At 49.2% G+C, this 26,306-nt stretch overlaps 1 protein-coding gene across 1 annotated transcript in view; it reads right to left on the reverse strand.

The window, feature by feature from the left end:
- CNIH3 (cornichon family AMPA receptor auxiliary protein 3) overlaps nucleotides 1-25,672 on the reverse strand; it is a 137,872-nt gene extending 112,200 nt beyond the window's left edge. The window contains exons 1-2 of the mRNA XM_080650988.1: nucleotides 24,589-25,672; nucleotides 22,590-22,666 (exon numbers count right to left, since the gene is read on the reverse strand). Coding sequence (XP_080507114.1) covers nucleotides 22,590-22,666; nucleotides 24,589-25,639 — 1,128 coding nt within the window. The 5' untranslated portion in view covers nucleotides 25,640-25,672. The remainder of the gene's footprint in view (nucleotides 1-22,589; nucleotides 22,667-24,588) is intronic.
- Nucleotides 25,673-26,306: the final 634 nt, after the last annotated feature.

Below are 26,306 nucleotides of genomic sequence, written 5' to 3' on the forward strand. Positions count from 1 at the left end.
CCATGGTTACAAGAATATCTTTTCAGAGCTCCTTCCAACAGTCCTTTTCCCCCCTAACTTTATTCATTTTAGGGCAAAGGGCGGGGGGGGGAGGGAAGCCTCTTCTATACAATTTTCACTATTTTTTGCTTGAAGTTGCCTTTAGCTTTGAGGCATAACTTTGAGACATAACTAAGACACCTACAGATGATTAACCATGACACATTTTGATACTTCAGGAAAATATTGGGGCGGCGGAGGCACCTGGGAAAGGTCATTTCTCCACTTTGGGAAAAATACACAGAGGTACGCATACCTCTCCAGAACCTAGAAAATGTAAGAGCAAAAGGATGACGTGTGTGTGTGTGTGTGTGTGTGTGTGTGTGTGTGTGTGTGTGTGAGTGTGTGTGTGTGTAAGACGGACAAGGAGGCAGAGAGAGTCAGAAAGACAGAAACACAGAGAGAGACAGAGACACACAGGGACAGACAAACCGAGACAGAGACGCCTGACATTCCTTTCCGTCCGTGTGAGACCTGAAGCCCCGCTCTCAGCCTGTGTCGCCAGCAGTCAGGGGTCCAGAGAACCAGCCTGTCCACAAATAAACCCAGCCAATGCCTAACAGGGATGCACTGGTCTGATACGCACACGTCCTATTACCATGGGTGCAAGGACATGGCTGTAGACACAAAGCCCAAACTTGATGCCTGCAATCGTGACCTTCGTGAATCCTCTGGAAGCGAGCTGCTGGAAATGGCTTGTTTCTGTTACAAAAGAGCATCCCCCCCCCCGCCGACAGATATAAGCAGAAATTAGATTTTGGAGTGTTGGCAGGAGCCTCCGAGTCCCCGAAGTGGCTGTCATGGTTTGGTTATGGCCCTGTCAGTGGCTCTTCAAGTGACTTTAGTCAGGACTTGGGTCTCTCCGGAGCCTGCTTAGTCAGTCAGCCGGGGACAACACGCTTTGCAATCCATTTCACAGCTGCACGGCATCCGTCATCGTCACAATAGCTGTCGTTTATTGAGTTACTACTGTGCGCCAGGCCCTGTGGTAAGCACTGTAGTTGCATTATTTCTAACCCTAACAATCAATCATCCTGGAGGCGGGTGTTATTCAATTTACAGACGATGATACGGAACCTCAAAGAGGTCTAGCAACTTTGGAAAAGTCTCAGCAAGCAATATTAGGGCCGGGATTCCATGGGGCAGTGGTCGGCAAACTCATTAGTCCACAGAGCCAAATACCAACAGGACAACGATTGAATTTTCTTTGGAGAGCCACATGTTTTAAACTTCAACTTCTTCTCACGCCACTTCTTCAAAACAGACTCGCCCAGGCCGTGGTATTTTGTGGAAGAGCCACACTCAAGGGGCCAAAGAGCCGCGTGGGGCTCGCGAGCCACAGTTTGCCGACCACGGCCATGGGATACCTCTCACTACATTATGCCAGTTTGCTTTTATTCACTGAGAATTGTTGATAGGTTTGTACACACTCGGGGGGGGGGGGAGGGGGGACGGAGAGGGAGTTGCAGAAAGCATCCAAGGAGTGGTCAAGGGCACCTGTGAAAAACTCACAGCCAACATCATGCTTCACGGCCGAAGACTGAGTGCGTCCCCATGATCAGGAACAGCACGAGGATGTTCCCTCTCGTGACTTCCGTTCAACACTGTACGAGAGCTGCCAGCCACACGAGAAAAAGAAATGAGAGGCACCCAGACGGGAAAGGAAACATCAAGTTGTCTTTATTCACAGACAATATGAATATCTAGGCAGAAAATGCAACGGAATCTACTCTAAAGCTGCTAGAATAAGTGAGTTTAGTAAGTCTGCAGAACACTGGGTCTACAACAAATCAATTGTACTTCTGAATACTAGCAACACAAAGTCAGAAATTTGAATTTTAAAAAACAATACTATTTACAACAAAAAATATATAAAACGGTAGGAATAAATCTGACAAAAGATATGAAAACCGGATACACTCTAAACCACATAATATGGCTGAAAGAAATTAAAGAAGAAAAGTGGGGAAACATACATGTTCCTGGGTGATAAAACTCAATATTGCTAAGAAGTCAATTCTCCTCCCCAAATTGTTCTGTAGAGTCAATGCAATCCCAGTGAAAATCCAAGTGGTGCTTTCTGAAAAATTGATAAGCTGATTTTGAGAGAAACACACTGATTGGTTGCCTGCCCCACGCACCCTGACCAGGGCCGGGGATCAAGCCTGCAGCCGAGGCAGGTGCCCTTGACCGAAATCAAGCCTGGGACCCTTCAGTCCGAGGGCCAACGCTCTATCCACTGAGCCACACCAGCCAGGCACTAAGCTGATTTTGAAGTTATGGGAGAATCCCATGAACTTAGAACACCGAAACAACTCTGAAAAAGAACAAAGTTGGAGAACTCGCACCGGACTTCAAGATTTCGCAGGGGTCCTCAGACTTTTTAAACAGGGGGCCAGTTCACTGTCCCTCAGACCGTTGGAGGGCCGGACTATAGTTTAAAAAAAAAAACTATGAACAAATTCCTATGCGCACTGCGGGCCCGGGACGCGTCGGCTGCTAAGCAGGACAGGCAGCGGCACCCGGCGGGCCGGATACATGTCCTCGGCGGGCCACATGTGGCCCGCGGGTTGTCGTTTGAGGACGCCTGATTAAAGGCTACAGCAATCAAAACAGTGCAGTTTGTGTAAATAAGGCAAACAGGTACGTGGGACAAAAGAGAGAAGCGGAAATGGGTCCGTACACACCTGGACAACTAGTTTTTAGCAGAGGCACCACGGCGGTCCAGCTCTTTCGGCAAGCAGAGCTACAACAACCGGCTATCTACAAGGGCAGATGGCTGGGCCGGGCCGTCCTCCTTGGCAAGGACCAATCACTGACTGTGGTGCTAAGATTTTCTTGCCCCGATGAGCTGCTCTGAAAGAGCTCCACCCTGTGTGCTGGTTCTACCCTCAGGACTGCATTACAAGTGCAGGCAGGGCCCCCTCCCTGTGGACCAGCCCGGCCCATCCTCCTCCGAGGCCACCAGCCACCCAGGGTTTCCAGGTGGCGAGTGCGTGAACGGGGCAGTCCAGAAAGGGGAGTGGTCACTGCTCCTGAGCACACCCTTCGAGCGTGGCTGTGCCCAGCAAATTCATAAAAGGGGGCATGTTACCATCGGGGCAGTCATAGGAACGCAGTGGGAGGTCTGCCCAACGGAGGAAAGAAATGTCGGTGTCAGACAGCAAGAGGCATGGAGAAGGCAGGCCCACGAGGGTTGCTTTCCTCAGACCTGGCTCTCCAGCCAGCCAGCTGCGGCCACATCCGCCCCCAGCCCTGCTCGCTGATGTCAGAAGCTGGGGAGCATCCGCCTCACACCCGCGCGCCCCGAGTGGCCTCGCCGTGTCTTGGGAAACTCGCCTCCTGGCAGCCTCACACCTGTGAGGCATCAGACACTTGAACGAGTGATGCCCTGACCAGTTTGGCTCAGTGGATAGAGCGTCGGCCTGCGGACTGAAGGGTCCCAGGTTCGATTCCGGTCAAGGGCATGTACCTTGGTTGCAGGCACGTCCCCAGTAGGGGGTGTGCAGGAGGCAGCTGGTCGATGTTTCTCTCTCATCGATGTTTCTAGCTCTCTCTCTCTCTCCCTTTCTCTCTGTAAAAAATCAATAAACTATATATTAAAAAAAAAAAAAAGAAAAAAGAAACTTGAACGAGTGGCTGGCTCTCCAACTGGAGCCGCTCCCCTGAGCCTGACCTTGGGAAGGGGGCAGCCCGCTCCCACCGGGAGGGCTGCTGCCTTCCCTACCGGCACCACCGAGGGAGCTGGGAATTCTCCTGGCTTTGGTCACACGCCCCCGACCAGCTTCCACTCAGCTGCCACCGCCCGTGAGCAAGATCCAAGTGAGTCCTATGTGCTCCGCTCCCTGGAAACACCCAGAAGCCCTAGAGGTGCCCCGACACAAAGCCAGGAGGGGCAGGAGCCCTGGGGAGGAATATCCTAGACTTCTGGGCCTCCTTCCCGAGGGGGGCCCCTCAGCCACAATTATTAAAGCGATACATTCTTTCTGTTCGTTATAGATTTCAGAGAGAACTGAAGGGTATCAAATAAACTAAGTCCCTTCCTCCCCACTCCTAGCTACACTCCCTAAGCATCACATCATACCATACAGTTTCTGGTATATCTTCAGAGAAATTTTCTATCCCGGTGTATTCTGCTGAATGTATTTGCAAGAATTTTACTTAAAAATAATGCACTTGCCCTGGCTGGGTCACTCAGTTGGTTAGAGCGTTGTTGAGATACACCAAGGCTGTGGGTTCAATCCCTAGTCAGGGCATATACAAGAACCAACCAATGAATACATAAATAAGTGCAACAACAAATCGATGTTTCTCTCCCCCCCCGCCCCCGCTTTTTCCCTCTCTTTCCCTTATTCTCTCTCTAAAATAAACAAATAAATAATAAATAACTTAATAGTAAAAACTAATGTACAAATCACATCTTATTCACCTGTACATTGAAACTGGAAGTGGAAAAACGAAAGCAACTAAAAATGATAACGGTGGACACTCAATCCTCCCAGAGTGCAGTTTTTGGGATGACCACCAGGTGGCAGAGTTATCAATAGTACCATTCCCCAAATTACAACTGGAAAGTTACAGGAAGGGAAAAGTACCTGGCTAGAAATGAGATGGCCAGAAGCCTCCCTAAACAGGATTATTTGGACCTCTGGCCCAATATTTTGTCTACTTAGAATTGAGGGGAGAGAGTAAGGGGATCTGTAGAAAAAAATGCTAAATTCTCAGACCATGGATTCCCATTCGGTTGGGTGCCCTTTGATCTTCAGAGCAGCTCTGTGAAGCGCTGGTACATTGCACAGGGGAAATGGAAGAAGGGCTGGGCAGTCAGTCCTCCCATCGCTGCGAGGGTACTTTAGGGAGTCTCCCCTCTCCTCAGTGAGGATCCCAGAAGGAGGGGCACACGCAAGAGGAGGACACACACAAGAGGAGGGTCAGCCATGGCCATGCGTGTTTACAAAAGGAAAACCAGTTCTGTGTGAGCTCTTCCTAATTAGCCTTTAACTTCAGAGTCTCTTATTCACTTCCAGCCTGAGTTCCTCGCACTACTTCCTCTACCAGGCCCGACCTGGCTGTCGTCTAGAGCTGCTGACCTAGAAACCATTTGCCCTCCATGCTTGAGAGCCGGGGGTGGAGCCTCTGACCTCACAATTTCAGGCTGCCTCCCAGGGCTGAGCACAGGCGGCCTGGCTGGACTCCGGGAGACGCCCATGGCAAGCCTCGTCCTATGTCTTCTTGAATCACCAACATCTGTCCCGGCAGAAAGGGGAATGCTGAAGCACTTCCCACACAGACTTGTGCAAGGAGGGGACAATGACCTTGGCTCCAGAATGAGCCAACTCTTCCCTGGGAGGGCACAGCTGAGGAGTGTCCAAAAGAAAGGAGAATCCTTGCCACACGTCCCAATCGGCATTTGTCTATACAGCCATTTTCCACCAGTGTGCCGCAAGAGTCTTTAAGACATGCAACCCCTGACTATTTGGTCCTCTTTTCCCTTAGACCAAGGCTGAGGAACGTCCAGCCCTCGGCCAGCAGAAGGCCTGAGAAATCATTGGGTCTGGCCCTGCCAAGGCATTAGGGGTGAGTTAATTAAATGTCGGACCAAATACAGCAGGCTCATTTTTAAGTTGATAATTGTGTATAGCCCGCGAATGATGTTATATTCATACGGCCCGTGGCAGAATAAAAGGTTCCCCACCCCTACCTTAGGTTGTCAAATTAAAAAAATCACAATAGCCAACACAATCATAGTTGTCTGATGTGAATGAATCAAAATTACACCTATTTTTGTCAGATCAGCAAAAAATATTTTTTTTGGTGTGCCTTGGAATTTTAATAATTGGTTTATAAAGTTGAAAATCGCTGGTGGAGGCTGTTCTGGCGCCCACATCCCGGTTCTGGCCGTGGGCCCAGGGAGGGGTGCAGACAGGGTGCAGACCCACTACATACCCGGGCTTCTCATGGGTGGAACTTGACTGTGCTCACAAAGCCAAGCCCGTGGAGGGCGGTAGGAGGTGGCGAGAGGAACGGGGAGGCGACAGGAAAAGAGTTCGACATCTCATGGCCAGTGTTACTGACAGATAAATACGAGTCTAGTCTTGCAATTTCCATGAATTCTGACGGGCGCATGAAGGTGACCTTTTTATGTGATTTCAATGACCTCATCTGCTAAACTGGTACATCCTACCCAGGCCACATGAAGCAACAGTCATTATTTAAGTCACTCTGCACCTTCAGTGCTGTGTACATACTGTGAAATGACACACCTGCGGGGCCACAGGCATGATAAAACTGCCAGGTATTATTGAAACGTAGGTAGTACGCATATTCCAATATGACCGGGCATTATGTTTGATGTTCCAAACATAATATAGAAGCCAGACGCTTCCTTTAAAAACAAAGAGGGATAAAGCAATGTTTATATTGGGGCCCGCATTGATTTACCGTGATTGGTGTAACAACGTGCTTTGATGTGGCTCCCACTGGTGTGGCAATGAGGTTTCTCCCCATTACCCTACTCCATATGCTATGAGAGGTACACACAGAACCTCCCACAATGCTAACCGTACGTGCCCCTCATTGCTTCACAGGGAATGCTCCCCCTGAGGAAGGCCAGGCTGAGCCAAGGGTGGGAGCCGCGGGCGCTCCACCCTCACCTGCTCTGCTTTCCCCCTGGAGGAGGCCAGGTTAACGATGGGCCTGCCCTCAGGGCACGGAGGTCACTCTTTGGTGACTCTGGTAAAATCCTGGACTCGCTAGGTTCCCAGTAAGTCAAAGAGCTTCCCAAGCCCCTGAGAAGTCTTGTGATTCACCATCCCAAGTTCTACTGCATGAGGCCACTCGCATGACAAGGGTTTCCCAAGTTCAAGACACACTTCACCAGTCAAGGCGTATCTTGCGACCACACACCCCCCCCTTAACCCCCCCAGGCTTCTAGGTCCTCTAGAAAAGGAGCAAACAATGGGGTCACAGGAATGGGAAGAAGAGGATTCAGCGCTCCCTCCCCCCACCCGCACACACCCTCAATCGAATACCTGCTTGCCACCGCCCCTCCAGGTTAATCATACCTTGGTAGGTGAGTCAGAGAGGAGGCGGGGCGTTTAGTTTGGCTTTGCCATGCGTCTGGTATCCTAATGACAATGACTCCTCCCTCTACTTACTCCTTCTAGAGCAGGGGTGGGGAATGTCTGGCCCTCAGGCAGTATAAGGCCCTGCCAAGGCATTAGGGGTGAGTTAATGAAATGTCTGACCAAATACGGCAGGCTCATTTTTAAGCTGGTAATTTTGTATGGCCCTCAAATGATGTTATAAATGTCCAAGTGGCCCTGGGCAGAGAAAAGGTTGCCCGCCCCTGTTATAGAGACTACCTTCAAAGCCCTTCTCCTCAGTACCCGAGGCTGTTTCCCTTCCAACGAGCAAGTAAGGAAATGGTAGACACACAAAAAGGAAAGACTTCCTGAATGCGATGTGAGCCTGGGCACAGAGCAAGGCCACGCTCAGACTCAGAGGTCACTGCCTGTAATTATCCCTACCATCAAGGCAGCCTTCCTGACCGAGGGCCAAGCAGCTTCTGAGGCTGTGACAAACACCGTACCTGTACCTGCCGAAACTCCAGAGGAAACATTCCTCACCAGGCCTGCAGCCAGGCTCCAGGGACTGGCACCGGGAGAGTCAACAGACTGAGCCAATAGGAACAAGAGGGAACTGGTTCTCCTGCTCTCCAGATGGTTCATGACCCTTCAATTATGTTCCATGCAACATCGCTGAATTATTTTTTAACTTTTATGGCGTCTCCTGGAGCATCCTGGCTTCGCCAAAGAAGTATTAGTTGGTCGGGTTGAAATATTAGTTGGGTAGTAGCTAGAAGCAGAGACCAGAAAAAACTTCACAAGTAGAAATGAGCTGGTGAACAGTATTGGGTAGATTAAGCGAGGTTTAACCTTGAACAATATTGGGTAGATTAAGCATGGCATCTTTTAATCGAGGAGCCATGACTGTGGTCCATTTTGGGTGCTTGTAACTTATGTCTCAGAATAAGATGGCGCATTTCCTTTCAGCATGGTCACTGTTAGCTCAGCAAATGGCAGGGGAACCTCCGTTCTGACTTCCCCAGCAGCTCTGTAGAAAGGTTCAAGATAATCCTGCCGAAAGTCAATACGCAGCGTGCTAACTGCACCATCTTTGGGACAACCTGACTCGGTGTCTAAGCAGACGGATTTCACTTTTCATAGCTCTGTATGGGGCGAAGGGAAGGAAGGGTCCCATGTCTGCTCTTTGTCGCAGCTCCACGCTATAACCATCTCCTTTCAAATCTTGTCGAGGGTATAATGCAACCTCACGGTGAAAAGATGTGTCCACAGTTCCTCTGATGCTGGTATTAGTTTAGAACAAGAGTTATAACTTCCAATGCCCCTCAGGTGCCAAATAGATTTGTTTTCTAATATCATCTTGAGCTGTATTCTTTTGGCCCTGAAACACTTGGCTTTTTAGCTCACTTTCCTCTTAATTCTACGATCAGAAATATAACAGCACAAGTTTGAGCATAAATGGCAAGCTGACAGTCAACCTCAATGTTTGGGAGGCAAAAGGGAGTAGAGGAGACTGTGGTAAACTGGAGAGCACATAACCTGTATAAAGGTAGAAGCCATGCCCTAGCTGGTTTGGCTCAGTGGATAGAGCGTCCGCCTGCGGACTGAAGGGTCCCAGGTTCGATTCCGGCCAAGGGCATATGCCCAGGTTGCAGTCTCGATCCCCAGTAGGGGGTGTGCAGGAGGCAACCGATCAATGATTCCCTCTCATCATTGAAGTTTCTATCTTTCTCTCCCACTCCCTGCCTCTCTGAAATCAATAAAGATATATTTTTTTAAAAAAAGAAAAAAAAGGTAGAAGCCACTGTTAACACCAACAGTCACCCTTGCAGAAGTGTGGGCTCAAGTCCTTCTGGAGAAACCAGAGATCCAGATTCTTATGTACAATTTCCCAATATTTATACGTGGACTATTTATTAGCTTAAAAAAACAACAGTCATCAGGTTGCCATTTTGCTACCTCCCTTCGATGACTAAAGGCAGTATGACTGGGCATAGAACTAACCTGGAAGTCAGAAACCCAAGACTGCTAGACCTAGTCCTGATACCAACCCACCCTGTATCTGGGCCTCAGTTGCCTTGTCTGAAAAGTTTAGACATCAAAAATTCTATTCAGCCCGGCCAACGTAGCTCAGTGGTTGAGTGTCGACCCATGAACCAGGAGGTCATGGTTCGATTCCCGGTCAGGGCACATGCCTGGGTTGCAGGCTTGATCCCCAGTGTGGGACCGGCAGGAGGCAGCCAATCAATGATTCTCTCTCATTACTGATGTTTCTCTCACTCTCTCCCTCTCCCTTTCTCTCTAAAATCAATCAATAAATATATATATATTTTTTAAATTCTATTCACTCCTAAATTATTATACTGCATAATTAAATAAGCTTTCAAGATGGTCAACTCTCACAAGAATAACCAGAAACATTAAAAGGAAAAACAAAAAACAGATTGTGCCACAGAAGGGTTTATTACACTGTCTAGACATGGCCTTGGTATGGTCGAGCCAGTTGGTTGACATAACCACGAGAATATGAACACTTATCAGGCCAGATCTCCTCTGTGATAGCTGCCCACCCACTGGAGAAAATAAAGGTTGTATCTTTCTCGTGACTGTGGCAGGGATCGCTTGTCTATGAACCAGAGCTATCTTGGATCTTTTGAACCCAAACCTGGGGTTTCGAAGGAAGATTCTGAGTCAGAAAACAAAGCTGGCCAACAGGTTGCCCTGAGCCAGGATTCTTGCTTTGCGAGTCCACCCTCAGCCACCTGCAGTGAGATCTGTAGTTGCCACATCATGGCCTTCCGCATGAGCCAACTGCACTCAGAACATCTCTTGTTACGTAACCCCGGCCATGGCCCGTGTGTGTGCACACGGCTCACCCTGCACAAAAGCACACACAGGATTTCTGATACAGCACCTTTTTCCCCCCGGGGAAGGTGCGGGGGAGGGGACCACAGGAAGGGAATAAAAAAATAAAAAATATTAAGCTGGAAAATAATGAACAATAGGTAAATTAAGGACTTTCTCCCGCTGCAAAGGTTAAAAATAGGCACATTTCAGAGGACAGAAAAGTGTTCACATTCTTGTGGTTATAACTGTGTGGCTTGGGCAAACTGAAGGCACGAAGAGCAGAAAGCCAAGTGAATCCTAACTGGGCCGCTTCTTCACACAGGCCGTCCCGACACAGAGAGCTTGGCCCCGGGAAGTGGGCAAGGGTAGTCGGCGCCTATACTCCCAACTGCTCTTGTGCATCAGTTGTGAACAACGGGGCCTTTTTATTTTGCCATTGGATAAGAATCCTGTATGGCCAAAACCGGTTTGGCTCAGTGGATAGAGCGTCGGCCTGCGGACTGAGGGGTCCCGGGTTCGATTCCGGTCAAGGGCACGTAACTTGGTTGCGGGCACATCCCCAGTGGGGGGTGTGCAGGAGGCAGCTGATGGATGTTTCTCTCTCATCGATGTTTCTAACTCTCTATCCCTCTTCCTTCCTCTCTGTAAAAAATCAATAAAATATATTTTTTTTAAAAAAGAATCCTGTATGTGTGTTTTTTACTTATTATTTTATTGATTTTGGAGAGAGGAACGGGGGAGAGGTGAGAGAGAGAGAGAGAAACATTGATGTGAGAGAGAAACATCTCTCAGCTGCCTCACACATGTGCCCTGACCAGGAATTGAACCTGCCACCTTTTGGAGTACAGGAGGATGCTCCAACCGAGCCACACGAGCCAGGACTCCAGCACGTGTTACAAATGAATTACCTTTGATTCCAAAACCAGCCATAATCTATCTCTTCGGTTCTGTCTCTCTTAGAGGCATTTCCTTCACTGTAACGTGGCTTTAGGTAACCAGTGTTAGAATTCTAAGTCAGCTGATTCTTACCCTAAGGCTTTTGTAGCCTCTGCCTGCTGCCTGGAATGCTCTTGCCCCTGATCTTCACAAAGGTCGCTCATGCTGCTCCCAGCTTCTGGGGTGCCCCTCAGAGGGGCCCTCTCTGGCCACCCAACAAGCTACCCATGCATTCTGTGTCGCATGACCCTGTTTCAATTCTTAGCCTATTATCCACACCACCTGACATATTTCCTGCTTCTTTATTTCTTTATCGCCTGTCTTCTCTCACGAGCATACAAGCTCAGTGGAAATACAAATTCTGTGTCTTGTTCACTGCATATATCTAGCAGGTAGAAGAGTGCCGTGAATACAGCGAGTATTAACATTAGTGGAAAGGATGGATGGATGGAAGAATCCATCCAGCAAATATCTGTGAAGTGCCTATGGTGCCCCAGGAAATAATAGGGAATAAGACCCTCCTTCATGGACTCTACATCCTACCAAAGAAGACACACGTGATGAGTATGAGGGTACTCTGTAAGGAAAGCTAAGAGTTGGCCAAAAGGGCAAAGGTGAGAATTGGGGAGGCAGGGAAGGCACGTTGTTGAGAAACATCTCAACAAGAGCAGCAAGCCTGAGAGCAGACCACAGGCCCAGGAGCCACAGGTGTGCCACGGTGGGTGAAGGAATGAGGGAGATGGGGACTCGAAGGAGGCATGGAGGGGGCCAGTTAAGGAACCTCGTAGACCAGTCTCCGGACATTTGATTTTTAACCCTCTAAGCCAGTGGTCGGCAAACTGCGGCTCGCGGGCCACATGCAGCTCTTTGGCCCCTTGAGTGTGGCTCTTCCACAAAATACCACGGCCTGGGCGAGTCTATTTTGAAGAAGTGGCATTAGAAGAAGTTTAAGTTTAAAAAATTTGGCTCTCAAAAGAAATTTCAATCGTTGTACTGTTGATATTTGGCTCTGTTGACTAATGAGTTTGCCGGCCACTGCTCTAAGCAATGGCAGCCACTGAGATCATTTTAAGTAGGGAAGTGATATGACGGCTTTATGTTTTATAAAGGTAATTTTGGCACCGGTGAAGGCAATTAATTAGAGAAAAGAACAAAGCCTTCAGGAGGCTGTTGTCCAATCCAGGTAAAAAAACACAAACAAACACATACACACATCGGATCCCAACTATTCCTGGCAATGGAGATAGAGTTGAAAGCTATTTAAAGGGTGGAATCAATAGAGCATAGTGACACACAAAAGGTGGGAGGTGAGAGAAAGGATGAGGTTAAAGAAAATCCCAGCTTGTGGTTTGTTATCGAAATCCATGGTTCTCATGCTTTTGGCCTGTGAAGCCCTAAATTCACTTTTTTTTTGAGTCTGCTTGCTTCCATGAGCTCATGGACACTTGGCCAAGTGGCTGGCTGTGGTCCTAGCACCGTGTTCGTTTATCTGCTTAATAAGTACACCTGTGTAGAAGTCCCTCTGATGTGCGTGCGTCAAGTCCACCGTGGGGATGACTTCTCTGTTCATGAAGATGCGCACATTGTTATTTTGATGCACAGCCATTTCTGGAGACACACACTGATCCATCACCACAGAAGCATGACTATTGGTCTAAATATAGATGTGCCTGTCACCTCAGAGGAAGAACAGAACACAAGTCATGATTCCACTTACTCCTAGGAAATTTTAAGGTGATAAAATTGAAAAGCAAATCAATGGGATATTTCTTCAGTCCGTAAATCTGATCAAAAGATCAAATGATGATGACCTTACCTGTTTCACTTCTTTTGACCTTAACTGCTAAGTTAAACCCCAGCCCCCTCTACAGCATCCTTCACCCCAACCCCAAGGTATTTCTCACAGTCCACGAAGGGGACCTCCCCAGGGCTGAAAAGCATGTACACAGTTGGCTATCTGACCAGATGCCCTGCAGGGACCCCCAATTTACTCCTTTTCTCCTACGCTAGCCCTCGTCTGCTGCGACCGCCTGAAAGGCTACAGAACGTTAAGAGCATGGGGCTCTGGTGCCTGCCAGCTTGGGTTTGAGCCCTGGATGTGCCAGCTGGAAGCTGTGTGACCTGGGGCACGTTATCTAGCCTCTCAGAGCCTCAGCTGCCGCCCTTATAAGATAAGAACGTTATCTAACCTACCTCCTGGGGAAGCAGAGATGATTAAATAAGCTAGTATTTATAAAGTAGTTAGACTAGAATCTAGCACAGAGCAAGCACTCAGTAAACGTAAGCTGGGGTTCCTCCTACCACTGCCCTGCTGTAGCCTCTGGTCGTCCGAAAGGAGAGCTTACATCTGATCCTTTAAAAGAGCGAGAGACCAGCTGTGGTGTTCAACTTCATGGAAGTGGAAAGCAAGTATAAACTGTAAAAACGTTCAAGATTGAAAAATCCAGGACTAAAGGATAGTTCTGATATGAAATTTTAATTTATCTTTGATGAGGAAGTACCTGTCAATAGTCTTAGCATTAGGACAGAGAGAAGAAAATGAAATTTAAAACGTAATACCATTTACATTAGCATCAAAAACATCGAATACATAAAAATTAATCTAACAAAAGGTGTACAAGACCTATCCAGAAAAATCAAGAAACATTACCAAGAAAATTTAAAGAAGACCTATATAAATGGAGAAATATGCCATAGTTCTAGACACAAAGATTCAATATTATAAAGCAATATTATAATTTGTTCTCCCCAAAATCTATAGAATTTTTTTTCAATCCCAGTCAAAATCTCAGCACTTTTTTGTGGTAACTGACAAGATAATTCTAAGTTTTCTATGAAACTGGACACGAATAGCCATGATCTTGAAGAAGAAGAACATGGACACGAATAGCCATGATCTTGAAGAAGAAGAACAGGAAGATTTACACTACCAGATGGCAAAACTTATAAACCTCCAGCATCTAAGCCAGTATGGTATTAACACCAACTTTTGTCCATTGAAGCAGAAAGGAACACAAATATGCCAATAGAACAAAGAGTTTAGAAACAGACGCACAAAATGTACAGTCCTCTCATTTATGAGAATGCTACCACTGTGGGACAAAGGGGAAAGGGTGGACGTTTCTAACGGCTCTGGGTTATCTGGATATCCTCGTGGAAAAACAAATGACCCTTGGCCCCTATCTCACAACCATCACAAAACGAAATTCTAGAAGGAGTGCAGACATAAGTTGGGAAGGCAAACCCTTGAAACTTCCAGGGGTAAGTAAGGAGAGTATCTTCATGCCCTTGAGGACAGGAAATGACCTCTAAAGTATGACACAAAAAGCACAAACCATAATGGGGACAACTGGTGAACGGGACTGCATTAAGAACTTCTGCTCAGCCCTAACCGGTTTGGCTCAGTGGATAGAGCATCGGCCTGCGGACTCAAAGGTCCCAGGTTCGATTCCAGGCAAGGGCATGTACCTTGGTTGCGGGCACATCTCCAGTAGGAGGTGTGCAAGAGGCAGCTGATCGATGTTTCTCTCTCATCGATGTTTCTAACTCTCTATCCCTCTCCCTTCCTCTCTGTAAAAAATCAATAAAATATATATTTTTTTAAAAACTCGTTTTTTTGTTGTTGTTGTTTTTTTTTTTAAAAAAAGAACTTCTGCTCATCCAGACACCATTAAGGGAGTGAAAGCAAACCACACAGTGGGAGGAGAAACCTGCAGTCCGTATCTCCAACACAGGGCTCATCTCTAGGAGGTATGAAGAATTCCATAAATCAATAGGAAAAAAGGGGGAGGAGCAAAAGACTTACACATGGCCCCCCAAATATATCTCAAACTGGCTCAACATCATTAGTCATCCGAGTCATGCAGATTAAAACTACCGTAAGGCACCCCTGGGCCATGGTCACGTTCTAGTTCACGACATGGGTGGTGGTTTCACGGGAGAAAATCCACTGCGTTGTACACTTAAGGATGTGTGCACTCCTCTCTCCATAGTACACTTTAATGAAAATGTCTTCTAAAAAAGAAAGAGACGTTAGAAATATACCAACCAACTGTAACGTGTAAACCTTATTTGGATCTTGCTTCACACAAGCCAACTGTTTAAAAGAACTGTGAGACAGTTGGGGGAATTTGAGCCCTAACTGCGTATTCGATGATAATTAAGGGATTATTTGATTTTTTAGGAATCATGATATTGTGGCAATATTTTCAAAAAGACTTATCTTTTAGCCGAAACCGGTTTGGCTCAGTGGATAGAGCGTCGGCCTGCGGACTGAAGGGTCCCGGGTTCGATTCCAGTCAAGGGCATGTACCTGGGTTGCGGGCACATCCCCAGTGGGAGGTGTGCAGGAGGCAGCTGATCGATGTTTCTCTCTCATCGATGTTTCTAGCTCTCTATCCCTCTCCCTTCCTCTCTGTGAAATATCAATAAAATATATTTTTTTAAAAAAAGACTTATCTTTTAGAGCTATGTACTGAGGTATAAATACATATACTATAAACAAAGTAGTATCTTGAATTTGCTTAAAAATAATCAGAAGCGGGGGGACACCTAAAACAAGAATAGAGGAGTTGGTGGCTATTGCAGCTGGATGGCCATCACAGTACTGTTCTCTCTACCTATGTGTATGTTTAAAATCTTGCATATGAAGCCCAGTTGGTGCGGCCCAGTGGTTGAGCATGGACCTATGAACCAGGAGGGCACAGTTCAATTCCAGGTAGGGGCACATGCCTGGGTTGCCGGCTCGATCCTTAGTGGGGGGTGTGCAGGAGGCAGCCGATAGATGATTCTCTCTCATCACTGAAGTTTCTATCTCTCTCTCCCTCTCCCTTCCTCTCTGAAATCAATAAAATATATATGTATTTTTTAAATCTTGCATAATAGCCGAAACCGGTTTGGCTCAGTGGATAGAGCGTCGGCCTGCGGACTGAAGGGTCCTGGGTTCGATTCCGGTCAAGGGCATGTCCTTGGTTGCGGGCACATCCCCACTGGGAGGTGTGCAGGAGGCAGCTGTTCAATGTTTCTCTCTCATCGATGTTTCTAGCTCTCTATCCCTCTCCCTTCCTCTCTGTGAAATACCAACAAAATATATTTAAAATAAAATAAAATAAAATAAAATAAAATAAAATAAAATAAAATCTTGCATAATAAAACTGTGATCACCTGGTTCATAGGTCGACGCTCAGTCACTGAGCCGTGCCAGCAGGGCAATAAAACCTTTTAGAAACTAAAGCAAAGCCGAGGTTTCATGTGCTTTGGCTGTGCAGGACTCCTCTCGCCTACCCTTCCCAACCTAACCAGGTACTATCATGTAGTGATGGAGGCTACAGGGACCTTAGGAAGTCACCTTGGCCATTCCTGCATTATCAAGCCGAGTACCGGAAGCAGCGGGGCGCCCACAGCACACCTGCACACGGACCAGCACAGGAGACAAAGTGGCCTCCTCTCAGAGCAGCTCAAGAACCATTCCCCAGGGACGTGGCTATGGCAGAGCCGTCCTTTACCCGCATACTTTGGGGCATATGCCAATGTGAGGTATCTAAGCAGCTTCGTTGCCCTCCTTAAAGGAACAGACTCTTTTTTTTTTTTTTAATATATTTTATTGATTTTTTTACAGAGAGGAAGGGAGAGGGATAGAGAGCTAGAAACATTGATGAGAGAGAAACATCGATCAGCTGCCTCCTGCACACCTCCCACTGGGGATGTGCCCGCAACCAAGGTACATGCCCTTGACCGGAATCGAACCCGGGACCCTTCAGTCTGCAGGCCGACGCTCTATCCACTGAGCCAAACCGGTTTCGGCAAAGGAACAGACTCTTAACAGAAGCTCCTGTGGCCTCGCTGAACTGACCCTCCTTGCCTTACCCGTGGACGTTAAGCTTATTCTCTCTAGCGTCGTCTCCACGGTCTGTAGCTCCCTTTGCCAGTGGACCTGGCTGGAGCTGCTTCTGGAATTCCTACATGACTCAAGCCTGCCTCTTTCTATTGCAGGGCCCTATGCGACTGGAGGCTTACAGTTTAGAATCCCCCATTAGACAGATACCAGGGGTTGCCAAAACAACCTGGGGAGGGCCTCCTGACTTCATGTGTCACCCAGCAAGCCTTCCAGGTCTGGAGCTTCCCCAGTTCACAGGGAAAGAAAAGTCTCTCATTCCGATTCACCGTTTCAAGATGTAACCTGTAGACGACACCTCGCTTCGTGCACGACCCCTGTTAGGGATCCTGCTGCATTTCAGCAAGGACTTCTGGAGAAATGAACCGCGTCTTTGGTAAGGAGCCTTCGGGCATTCCCCACGGTGGCTTCTAGAGGAACAGAAACCTTCTCCTGTCCCTTGTGGGCTCACTTATCTGCTGCTAACCACAAGGGCTTCCAAGGGGAGGGACCAAGGTCTCCTATACACAGAAAGAGCAAAGTTCAAAAAGTGATTTACAGGACTTGCTTCCCTTTCTTCTTTTGGCCCCTAGGGATTTCAACAATGGGTACTTTTCAGGCCAATACCAGCCATTTCGGAAAATCAGTGCAGTGCAGGGGTGAGCGCACGGCTCTCCCACACAGCAGCTATGGGGCCCACGTTTTCTGTGCTTCGGTTTATCACCTGTAAACGGGGGCCATGAAAGTACGTACCTCGTTAGGTTGATGAGAAGGTAAAATAACATAATATGTGTAAAGTGCTTAAAACAATGCCTGGTTAGTGTTAGCTCATAGTATTACTTTATTTTTTTAGATAGAGAGGAAGGGAGAGAGAGAAATATCGACGGTTGCCTCCCACAAGTGTGGGGGATCGAACCCGCAACCTGGGTATGTGCCCCGACCAGGAACCAAACCCGCCACCTTTTGGTGCACTGGACGACACTCCAAAAATCTGAGCCACCCCGGCCAGGGCAGTATGATTTCATTAGTAGCAGAGACCTGCCATGGGCATGTGCCATCACCAGAAAGAAAGGGTAAGAACAGAAAGAGGCCCTAACCGGTTTGGCTCAGTGGATAGAGCGTCGGCCTGTGGACTGAAGGGTCCCAGGTTCGATTCCAGTCAAGGGCATGTACCTTGGTTGTGGGCACATCCCCAGTGGGGGGTGTGCAGGAGGCAGCTGATCGATGTTTCTCTCTCATCGATGTTTCTAACTCTCTATCCCTCTCCCTTCCTCTCTGTAAAAAGTCAATAAAATAGTTTTTTTTAAAAAAGAATAGAAAGAGTGGACACTTGGAAACAAAATGAGAACGGGATGATTGAAACTCTGTGGCTGAAGTTTATACACGTCTATTTCCATAATATTTGTCAATAATTTAGAGATAAAGACAAACATATTCTGAGCTAAGTGTCAAAGGCCTCGCAGGAAACTGGACATCCTCCTGTGTCAGAGATGCATACCGAAAGGCTGCTCACGTGTGTGATACAAACCTCATCAGTATTAAAGGCGACAGCAAGCCTCTGTCCGTCTGGGTTAGCCAAGCACAGCTCCACAGGCCACAGAAAAGCAGCTAAGATACTGTCTTGCTCTTTTGGAGTTAATCACTAGCATTCTTGGGCTCAGTCAACCAACTTGATACATAAATGTTGGCTACTATGTTTCACATTTGCTTATACATTTAGCATTATTTAGTAAAGAGCACAATTTTAAAATAAAAATAATTAACTGGAGAAGTCCAGAGATCCTTTCAGCCATTTTTTAAAAAAACCTTATGAATAATTACCTACTACAGTCTTTCAAAGTTTTAATTTTTAAAAGTCTGGACATTTGGCCATTCCTTCTACCTGGGCTGTGCATAAATATGCAGAAAACGTACTTTCTCGTAATAATTAGAATTTGTTGTTAATAACCATGACTGTGTTTTACCTTCATTTATGGTTATCACACTGTCAGGAGGACGAACAGCATATGAGACTGAGAGTGAGGAAGACTGTCCAAAGGGCCTGCTATGCAGGGACTCCAGGGGCTATTAATTATTTATCTACTTTTCAAAGTTAATAAATAGGCCTGTCTTTTGCCCTTTATTCCCCAGATGGATTTAACCAAATGAGAGATGGGGGTGTTTGTGCAGAGTTAGCCATCTGAGAACGCAGGAGGTGCAGATAATGGAAAGGAGATTTAAAAAATACATATTCATTTAATGCTGTTAAATATGCACATCACTGCTTTATCTGGCATGTTTTCTATTATGAATAAATTCTCATGACTGTTTTGATGGTTTTAGAGTGTACTTTAAAAAACATGAGTGCTTTAAAGACATAACATTAATACCAAAAAAAAAACCACCAGAAAGTAAAATTCAAATAACATGCTGTCACCAAATAAATAAATAAATAATGCTTATACATAGTTAGAAAAGGCAAACACAAAGACTCACCACTCGAGTCCTTCTAGCCAAAGGTAGACCACTGTTTATGCTCGTTATCTTCCCAGGAAAAAATACGTTTGCATATATATTCATTTATTTACCAAAACGAATGACATGCACGTGTTCGGATACATACGATTTAACTTAATAACACGTCTTGATACTATATCCACATCAGCGCACGTGATCACCACGTTCTGTATGCTCTTACACACAGTGAGGCAGGGAGGAGCATCTCTGCACACACAGCTTCGTGTTCACATGTGTTTTGGGTTTGTTTTTGTAGGGTGACTTACTAGGAAAGTCAGCGCAGTAACTACAAACTACGCCAGGCAGTCCATCCCAGCTGCGTGGTGAGGGAAGAACGATCCCGTCTCCTTGGTTTATTTCGGTTCCTTTGGGAAACTTCCTGAGACAACGGTGGTTCCCACCACCCGGGTCTCAGGGGCAGCTTGAAGGGGCCACGGAGAAAAGGACCGCTTTCCGCTTAGAGGAGGTGAGTCTTTCTACCTGTTCGCTTCCGTGCAGCAGCGCAGCAATTCTGCCTTTGCACTTAGATCCACCTGGCGGGCTCCCCCCCGCACCCCGCCAGGAGTGAACAGAATGCTCCTGGTATGAATGGAATGCTTGTAGAAGGGGAGCCATAAGCAAGCACTGGGGAGCTGTGCATGGAACCAACAGCAGGTGAAACGGCCAGATGACTGTGACCTTCACTCTACTGCACGGCTATTGGGAACTCCCTGCTCGTGGAAGACCAGGACTCAGGATGTTTGCCTAGAGGTGCACGGGACACAGCTGAGTGGCAGAGTTGGGGTGGAAACGTGACTACAAAGTTCACAGCTCAGAAATATCCTATATAATAAAGAGCTAATATGCTAATTAGACGGAACAGCAAAACGACCATCCGGACGACCTTCTGGATGAAGCCAGGGCTGTGAGGGCCGGCCAGGGCTGTGAAGGCCGGCCAGGGCTCCAAGGGCTGGCCAAGTCAGCTGGGGCTGCGAGGGCTGAACCCCCTTGCATGAATTTCATGCACCAGGCCTCTAGTTAATAATAGTAAAACCATCTCCTAGCTTTGGTATACTTAGTGGCTTCACATTCTTTGTGGAATGGTGAAGGACTTAAATTATATTTGGAAACCTGTCAACATAGTATTTGTCCAAACATTTATCTCAGTTGACTCACATCAATTCTACGGAGCAAGTAGGTCAGTGTCACCCACTGTCCCCACTTCAAAGACAAAACGACGGTGGCACAGCAACGTTAAATGACTTGCCCGCGGCCAGTCAGCTGTCTCAGTGTCCTGACTCTAAGAACTGTGCGCTTCCATGCATTCTCCAGGACCATTCACGTCGGACACACCGATTTTAGAACCCCAAACCAAGAAAAGCTCAGAATGAAGCCAGAGAAGTCAATGTAAATAGATCCCTCTCCAGGGATCCCTGAAATCCTGAAAACTACCTCTTCCTAATAGGACTTGAATAAACTGAAAAATATTCATGTTGCTAAGTACCAGGTTGAGATACCAAACTTAAACCTGGACAGAAGGATAACAGTCTCCACTAGTTTTACAAAGATGTCTGTGAAAATCTGGTTTCATGTTGTATTATGAACACCCCGCTCTATCTCACCTGTTTAAAATCTAGTAGCTCTCCATTTTTGGTTAAGGCACTGCCCTGGACAGAACTAGTGATTTGTCATTTAGATATCGAACACCTATTTCTTGAGTTGTTCTCAGTTAGGACTGTCCTTGATGAGTGCTTTTCACATTTTTTTTTTTAGAATGGCTTACAGAAGAAATGGATTTAACTTTGTAAAGGCACAGACATGTATGTGCCATAGACACCAAACTTTCACAAAACCAAAATTACCCTTCCTATGGGTGGTTTACTTGGTTATTTTCTACGCCTTCATACTTTTTCATTTCATTTTTAAAAATACATTTTGTTATATATATATACACACACACACACACACACACACACACACACACACACACTAGAGGCCCAATGCACGAAATTCGTGCAAGGGTAGGCCCTCACAGCACTGGCTGCTGCCTCGGCCCTCGCAGCCCCGGCTTCATCCGGAAGGTCATCGGGGTAGTTCTGCTGTTCAGTCTAATTAGCATATTAGCTCTTTATTATAGGATTTTTTTAAATTGATTTCAGAGAGGAAGGGAAAAAGATAGAGAGATAGAAACATCAATGATGAGAGAGAATCATTGATTGGCTGCCTCCTGCATGACCCCTACTGGGGGGGATTGAGCCCGCAACCCTTTAGTTCCCAGGCCGAGGCTCTATCCACTGAGCCAAACCGGCTAGTACTTAAAATGTATTTTTTATTGATTTCAGACAGGAAGGGGGTGGGGGAGAGAGAGAGAGAAACATCAATGAGAGAGAATCATTGATCAGCCTTTCGCATGCCCCTTACTGGGGATGGAGCCCACAACTGGGGCATGTGCCCTGACGGGGAATCAAACCATGACCTCCTGGTTCATAGGTCAATGCTCAACCACTGAGCCACAACAGTTGAGTTCATTTCATTTTTTAAAATTGTAATTATGGGTGAATACATTGATTTTATGACTAAAATATGGGTCTGAATAACACTGGCTGAGGTCAGTGGTCGGCAAACGGCAGCTCGCGAGCCACATGCGGCTCTTTGGCCCCTTGAGTATGGCTCTTCCACAAAATACCACAGCCTGGGCGAGTCTATTTTGAAGAAGTGGCATTAGAAGAAGTTTAAGTTTAAAACATTTGGCTCTCAAAAGAAATTTCAATCGTTGTACTGTTGATATTTGGCTCTGTGGACTAATGAGTTTGCCGACCACTGGCTTAGGTGAACCATACACAGACCCGGCTTCAAAGAATGTATACACTAGTTGGGAGTCTCATGGGTGCATTGTTCACAGACATATTATAGTTGGAAATCCTTAGAGGTCAATCAGGTCAACTATCTGCTCTGTAACTGACTGGACATCCCTGACAGAGGGGGGATATACCGACAAGTGTTTGACCATCTCTAGGACAAGAAGTCACCTCCTGTTTGGAACCTAGCACAGGACTGCTCACATCAAGACCTGTTCAACCAGTACAGACCTGAAGCTAAAGGAATCAAATACCTCCATATACATTCCATTTCCTTTTCCTGAAAGACAGCTTCAACCTTTTTTCCTAAACCCATCTCAGTCTTTTCCCGAAGGGCGAAGAGGGGAGGGTCAATCAGGGGGACGGAGGTCTAGAAAGGCTCCTCTTTGATGACTTGGAAGAAGGCGTCTTAGCACGTTAAGAAACGACAGGACAAAGCAGCCTTCGCCACTGGAGGCCTGCGTGGGGGATACTCACGATGAGGGCTGGGAGGCTGGAGGTCAGCAAAGGCTCCCCGGAGGAGGTCCCAAGTGAGCTCAGTCTTGAAAGACGGACTGCAATCAGAAGGTTGGGGAGAAAATGGGAGGGTGTGATCAGAGTGCACGCGCATGCCGTTAACTCAGAATCCTAATAAGATCCGTCTTGGTCACGTAAAAAAACAGAAAAGCTGGGCTATCCATATTGCGTTTAGATAGTAACGTCACCCTTTTTCCTCCCTTTCATCCCCTTACTTTTCTCAGTGCCGGGGGAGCCTTATCGGGAGCTCCCACATGAGCGTTTCCTTGATGAAAGCTGTAGACCTCCTGTTCCGAAGCGTGTCCCCAATGCTGCCACGGGCCCAATAAATCATTACAAACCATTTTTTTTTTCCCCCTTTGGCCAAAATTAAATTTTGTACAGACCATAACAACGAAATCAATAGAAGGTTGTTTAAAGTTAATAGACAAACAGGGACCTTTGTAGGCGTTAACTATCTGGTAATTCAGGCTCTGCGGGGACCCAGTGACAGTGTCCTATGAACCTTAGCAAGAACTCAGGTCTGTCTCGGGTGAACAGACACTTCCAGGGCGAGTCACGGACACGGCCCCTGGAAGCAGAGTTAAGAGATGAGGACAGCCCTAACCGGTGTGGCTCAGTGGATAGAGCGTCGGCCTGCGGACACAAGGGTCCCAGGTTCGATTCCGGTCAAGGGCATGGACCTTGGTTGGGGGCACGTCCCCAGTAGGGGGTGTGCAGGAGGCAGCTGATCGATGTTTCTCTCTCTTCCTCTCCCTCCCTCTGCGTGAAAAATCAATAAAATATATATTTTTTAAAAAAAGAGAGAGAGATGACAACAGAGCTAAGTCTCCGTCCCACCCCGCACTGGGCTTCCTCTGCCTCCTTCCGGCCTGAGAACCCACAGAGCTCAGATTCTTAACTAATGTCTCATCAACATCATTTCTTTAAAATTCATTTTTCCAAATTTCGAAATTCATTTTTCCAAATTTCGAAAGGGCTGTCTTCCCAGGGCCTCAAAGTTACGCTGAGGTCTTAATGAATCGGAAGATTCAGGGATAGAACACGCGTGCGTCGAGTCAGGTGGTGTTTCAACAGGGAAGCTACTTCCGGGGAAGATTCTTCTCCGGTGTCTGAGAAAATGTCTGTCCCTAGCAGGTGTCTCAGACTAGCAACCACATCCATGTTAAATGACTGTCTGGGGTCACGCAGAGCATTCACCGGTGGTCAGGATTCAGCCCAGGGTCACGTCCACATGAACAGATGGCTGTGACACCCATTTCCACCTAAAAATTCGCCATGGGAAGCAATGGGAGGCTATTGCTGTTCTGTGGCCGCTGCCTACGCTGGGCGGGCGGTGAGGAGGGGGTTCGGGGCGAGTGCTGAGAAAGAGGGGACCCCCGCCCCCCTACCCCGCCGCCCGCACACCGCGGTCTGAGGGACGCCCGGTCCCTGTCAGGTGTTGCGCTCTCCTAGGTTATTTCCGCTTCCGGGTGGAGCCCAGATTCTCAGCTGCTCATGTCAACCCTCCCGAGAAGGCCGCGGGCCCGGGCGCGCGCGGGGCGGCCGGCGTGGAAAGCCGAGGTTTTCCGCCCTAAAGAGGAGCTGGGGGTCCCAGTGGTGGGTCCCGGTCACCGTGACGTGCGCGGACGGGGCCTGCCCTCACCCGGCGCCTGGACGTGGCTGCAACACCTCGCCACCGGCGCGACCCCCTCCGCAGCCCGCTCCCCGAGCCTGACGCCTCCAGGTCGCACGGGGTCCACACGCACCCACGCGCGCGGACGCGGCCCTGGGGCGCCTCCGGCCTGAGGGCGGGACCAGCTCCCTCCGCCCCGAGGCCGCCCCGCGGGGCCGGGCCGGGCCGGGGCCGGGGTCGGGGTCAGGGTCGGGGTCGCGCCCCGCCGCCCTCGGGCACCCCGCCCCTCACGGCCCCGCCGCCGGGCGCACGTGCCGGGTGACAGGCCCCCTATAGGTTCCATACCTGCCACCGGAAGTGAGTGAGGAGGGCAGTATAGGCATTTCCTGTGACGCCAGCGCCTGGACTCCATTAGGCAGCAGCTGGGGGAAGAATCAACACACCGGGGAGCGGAGCGCAGCGGAGCCGAGCACAGAGGCGGCAGCTGCCTCGCTGCCGCCCGCCGCCGCCGCCGCCGCCGCCCGGGCCCAGCCCAGCGGCGCCCCCGCCGCCGCCCCGCCGCGACCCCCGGGCCGCGCACCCCGAGCTGCCTCCGGGAGGGGGGGGGGAAAGGGCCCGGATCCTCCTTCTCCCCCTCCTCCTCGCCCCTCGCCCCTCCTCCCCCCCTGACCCCCGCCCGGCCCCGCACCCCGACCCCCGCCCGCCCCCGCCTCCCCGCCCCCGCCTCGCCCCCCCGGCTTCCCACCACGGCCTCTCTCGGCGAGGAAACTCTGGCCTCCGCTTCCTCCTCCTCCGACTCGGACACCGGCGGAGCCTCCCCGCCCCCGCGGAAGAAACCCCGAGCCTCGGCGGCGGAGGGGGCAGGAGAGCCCGGGGCCTCGGCGAGCCGAGCAGGCCTCTCCCCGCCGTCCTCGTCCTCGTCCTCGTCGTCCTCCTCCTCCTCCGTGGTGGTAGTGGTGGGACTCCCCCCGGCCGCCCCTTCCGCCGCCGCCCCCCACCGGAGTAGCGGCCACAGCCTGGTCAGCGGCAGCATCATGCAGGCCAACGGGGCAGGAGGAGGAGGAGGCGGCGGCGGGGGCGGCGGGGGCCAGGGACAGACCCAGGAACTCGCCTGCCTGTCGGCCCAGAACGGGGAGTCGTCCCCCTCGTCGTCGTCGTCCGCGGGGGACCTGGCCCACGCCAATGGGCTCCTGCCTGCCGCCCCCTCCGCCGCCAGCAACAATAGCAACAGCCTGAATGTCAATAACGGGGTCCCCGGCGGGGCCGCCGCCGCCTCCGCCACCGTCGCGGCTGCCTCCGCCGCCACCACCGCCGCCGCCTCGGCCTTGGCCACCCCAGACCTGGGCAGCAGCCTCAAGAAGAAGAAGCGGCTGTCCCAGTCGGATGAGGACGTCATTAGGCTAATAGGACAGCACTTGAATGGCTTAGGGCTCAAGTAAGTCTCCTTTGCAGGCAGCCCGTGCGGACAGACCGGGGGACGGAGGCAGCGGCGGGGAGGGGGCTGCAGGGAGCTCAGAGGGAGAATGACTGCCGGGCACGCGGGGCCCGGGACACTGGAGGACGCGGCTCGGGCTGGCCGGCCCGAGAGGGGGAGCTGCCCGAAGGGGAAATGAGGGAAACATCCATCCGATGGGACGGGCCGGTGGGGGATTGGGGAAGGGGTCGTAGAAACCAAGAGCTCTCCCCCTCCTCGCACCCCTTCCGAGCCCGATTGTCAGTGAGGGCCTGCGGAGTGTGTCTGTGCGGCGGGGGAAGGGTGGGGAGAGCTGGTGGAAAGAATGAACCTTGGAGGATTTGTTTTTCGTCTATCTCAGAGGCATCTTTGTGGGACGCCTCCCCCCACCCCCCAGCCATGACAGACAACCCAGGCAAACGACCAATCAGGAGAGACAATCGCCTACAAGTGTTTATGGGAACTGAGGGGCTGGGATCTTTGGGAAGGAGGTTGAATAAATCTGACGGGAGAGACGGGGCGGATGTCATGTAGAGGCCCTGCCGTGTGTCTGTGTCCCAGAGGCCTGCCCCTAACTCGACTGAAATCCCAATTTAATACCGAGAGATGA

The sequence above is a fragment of the Plecotus auritus genome, assembly GCF_963455305.1.
Source record: "Plecotus auritus genome assembly, chromosome: 14".
NCBI classification, from domain to species: domain Eukaryota; kingdom Metazoa; phylum Chordata; class Mammalia; order Chiroptera; family Vespertilionidae; genus Plecotus; species Plecotus auritus.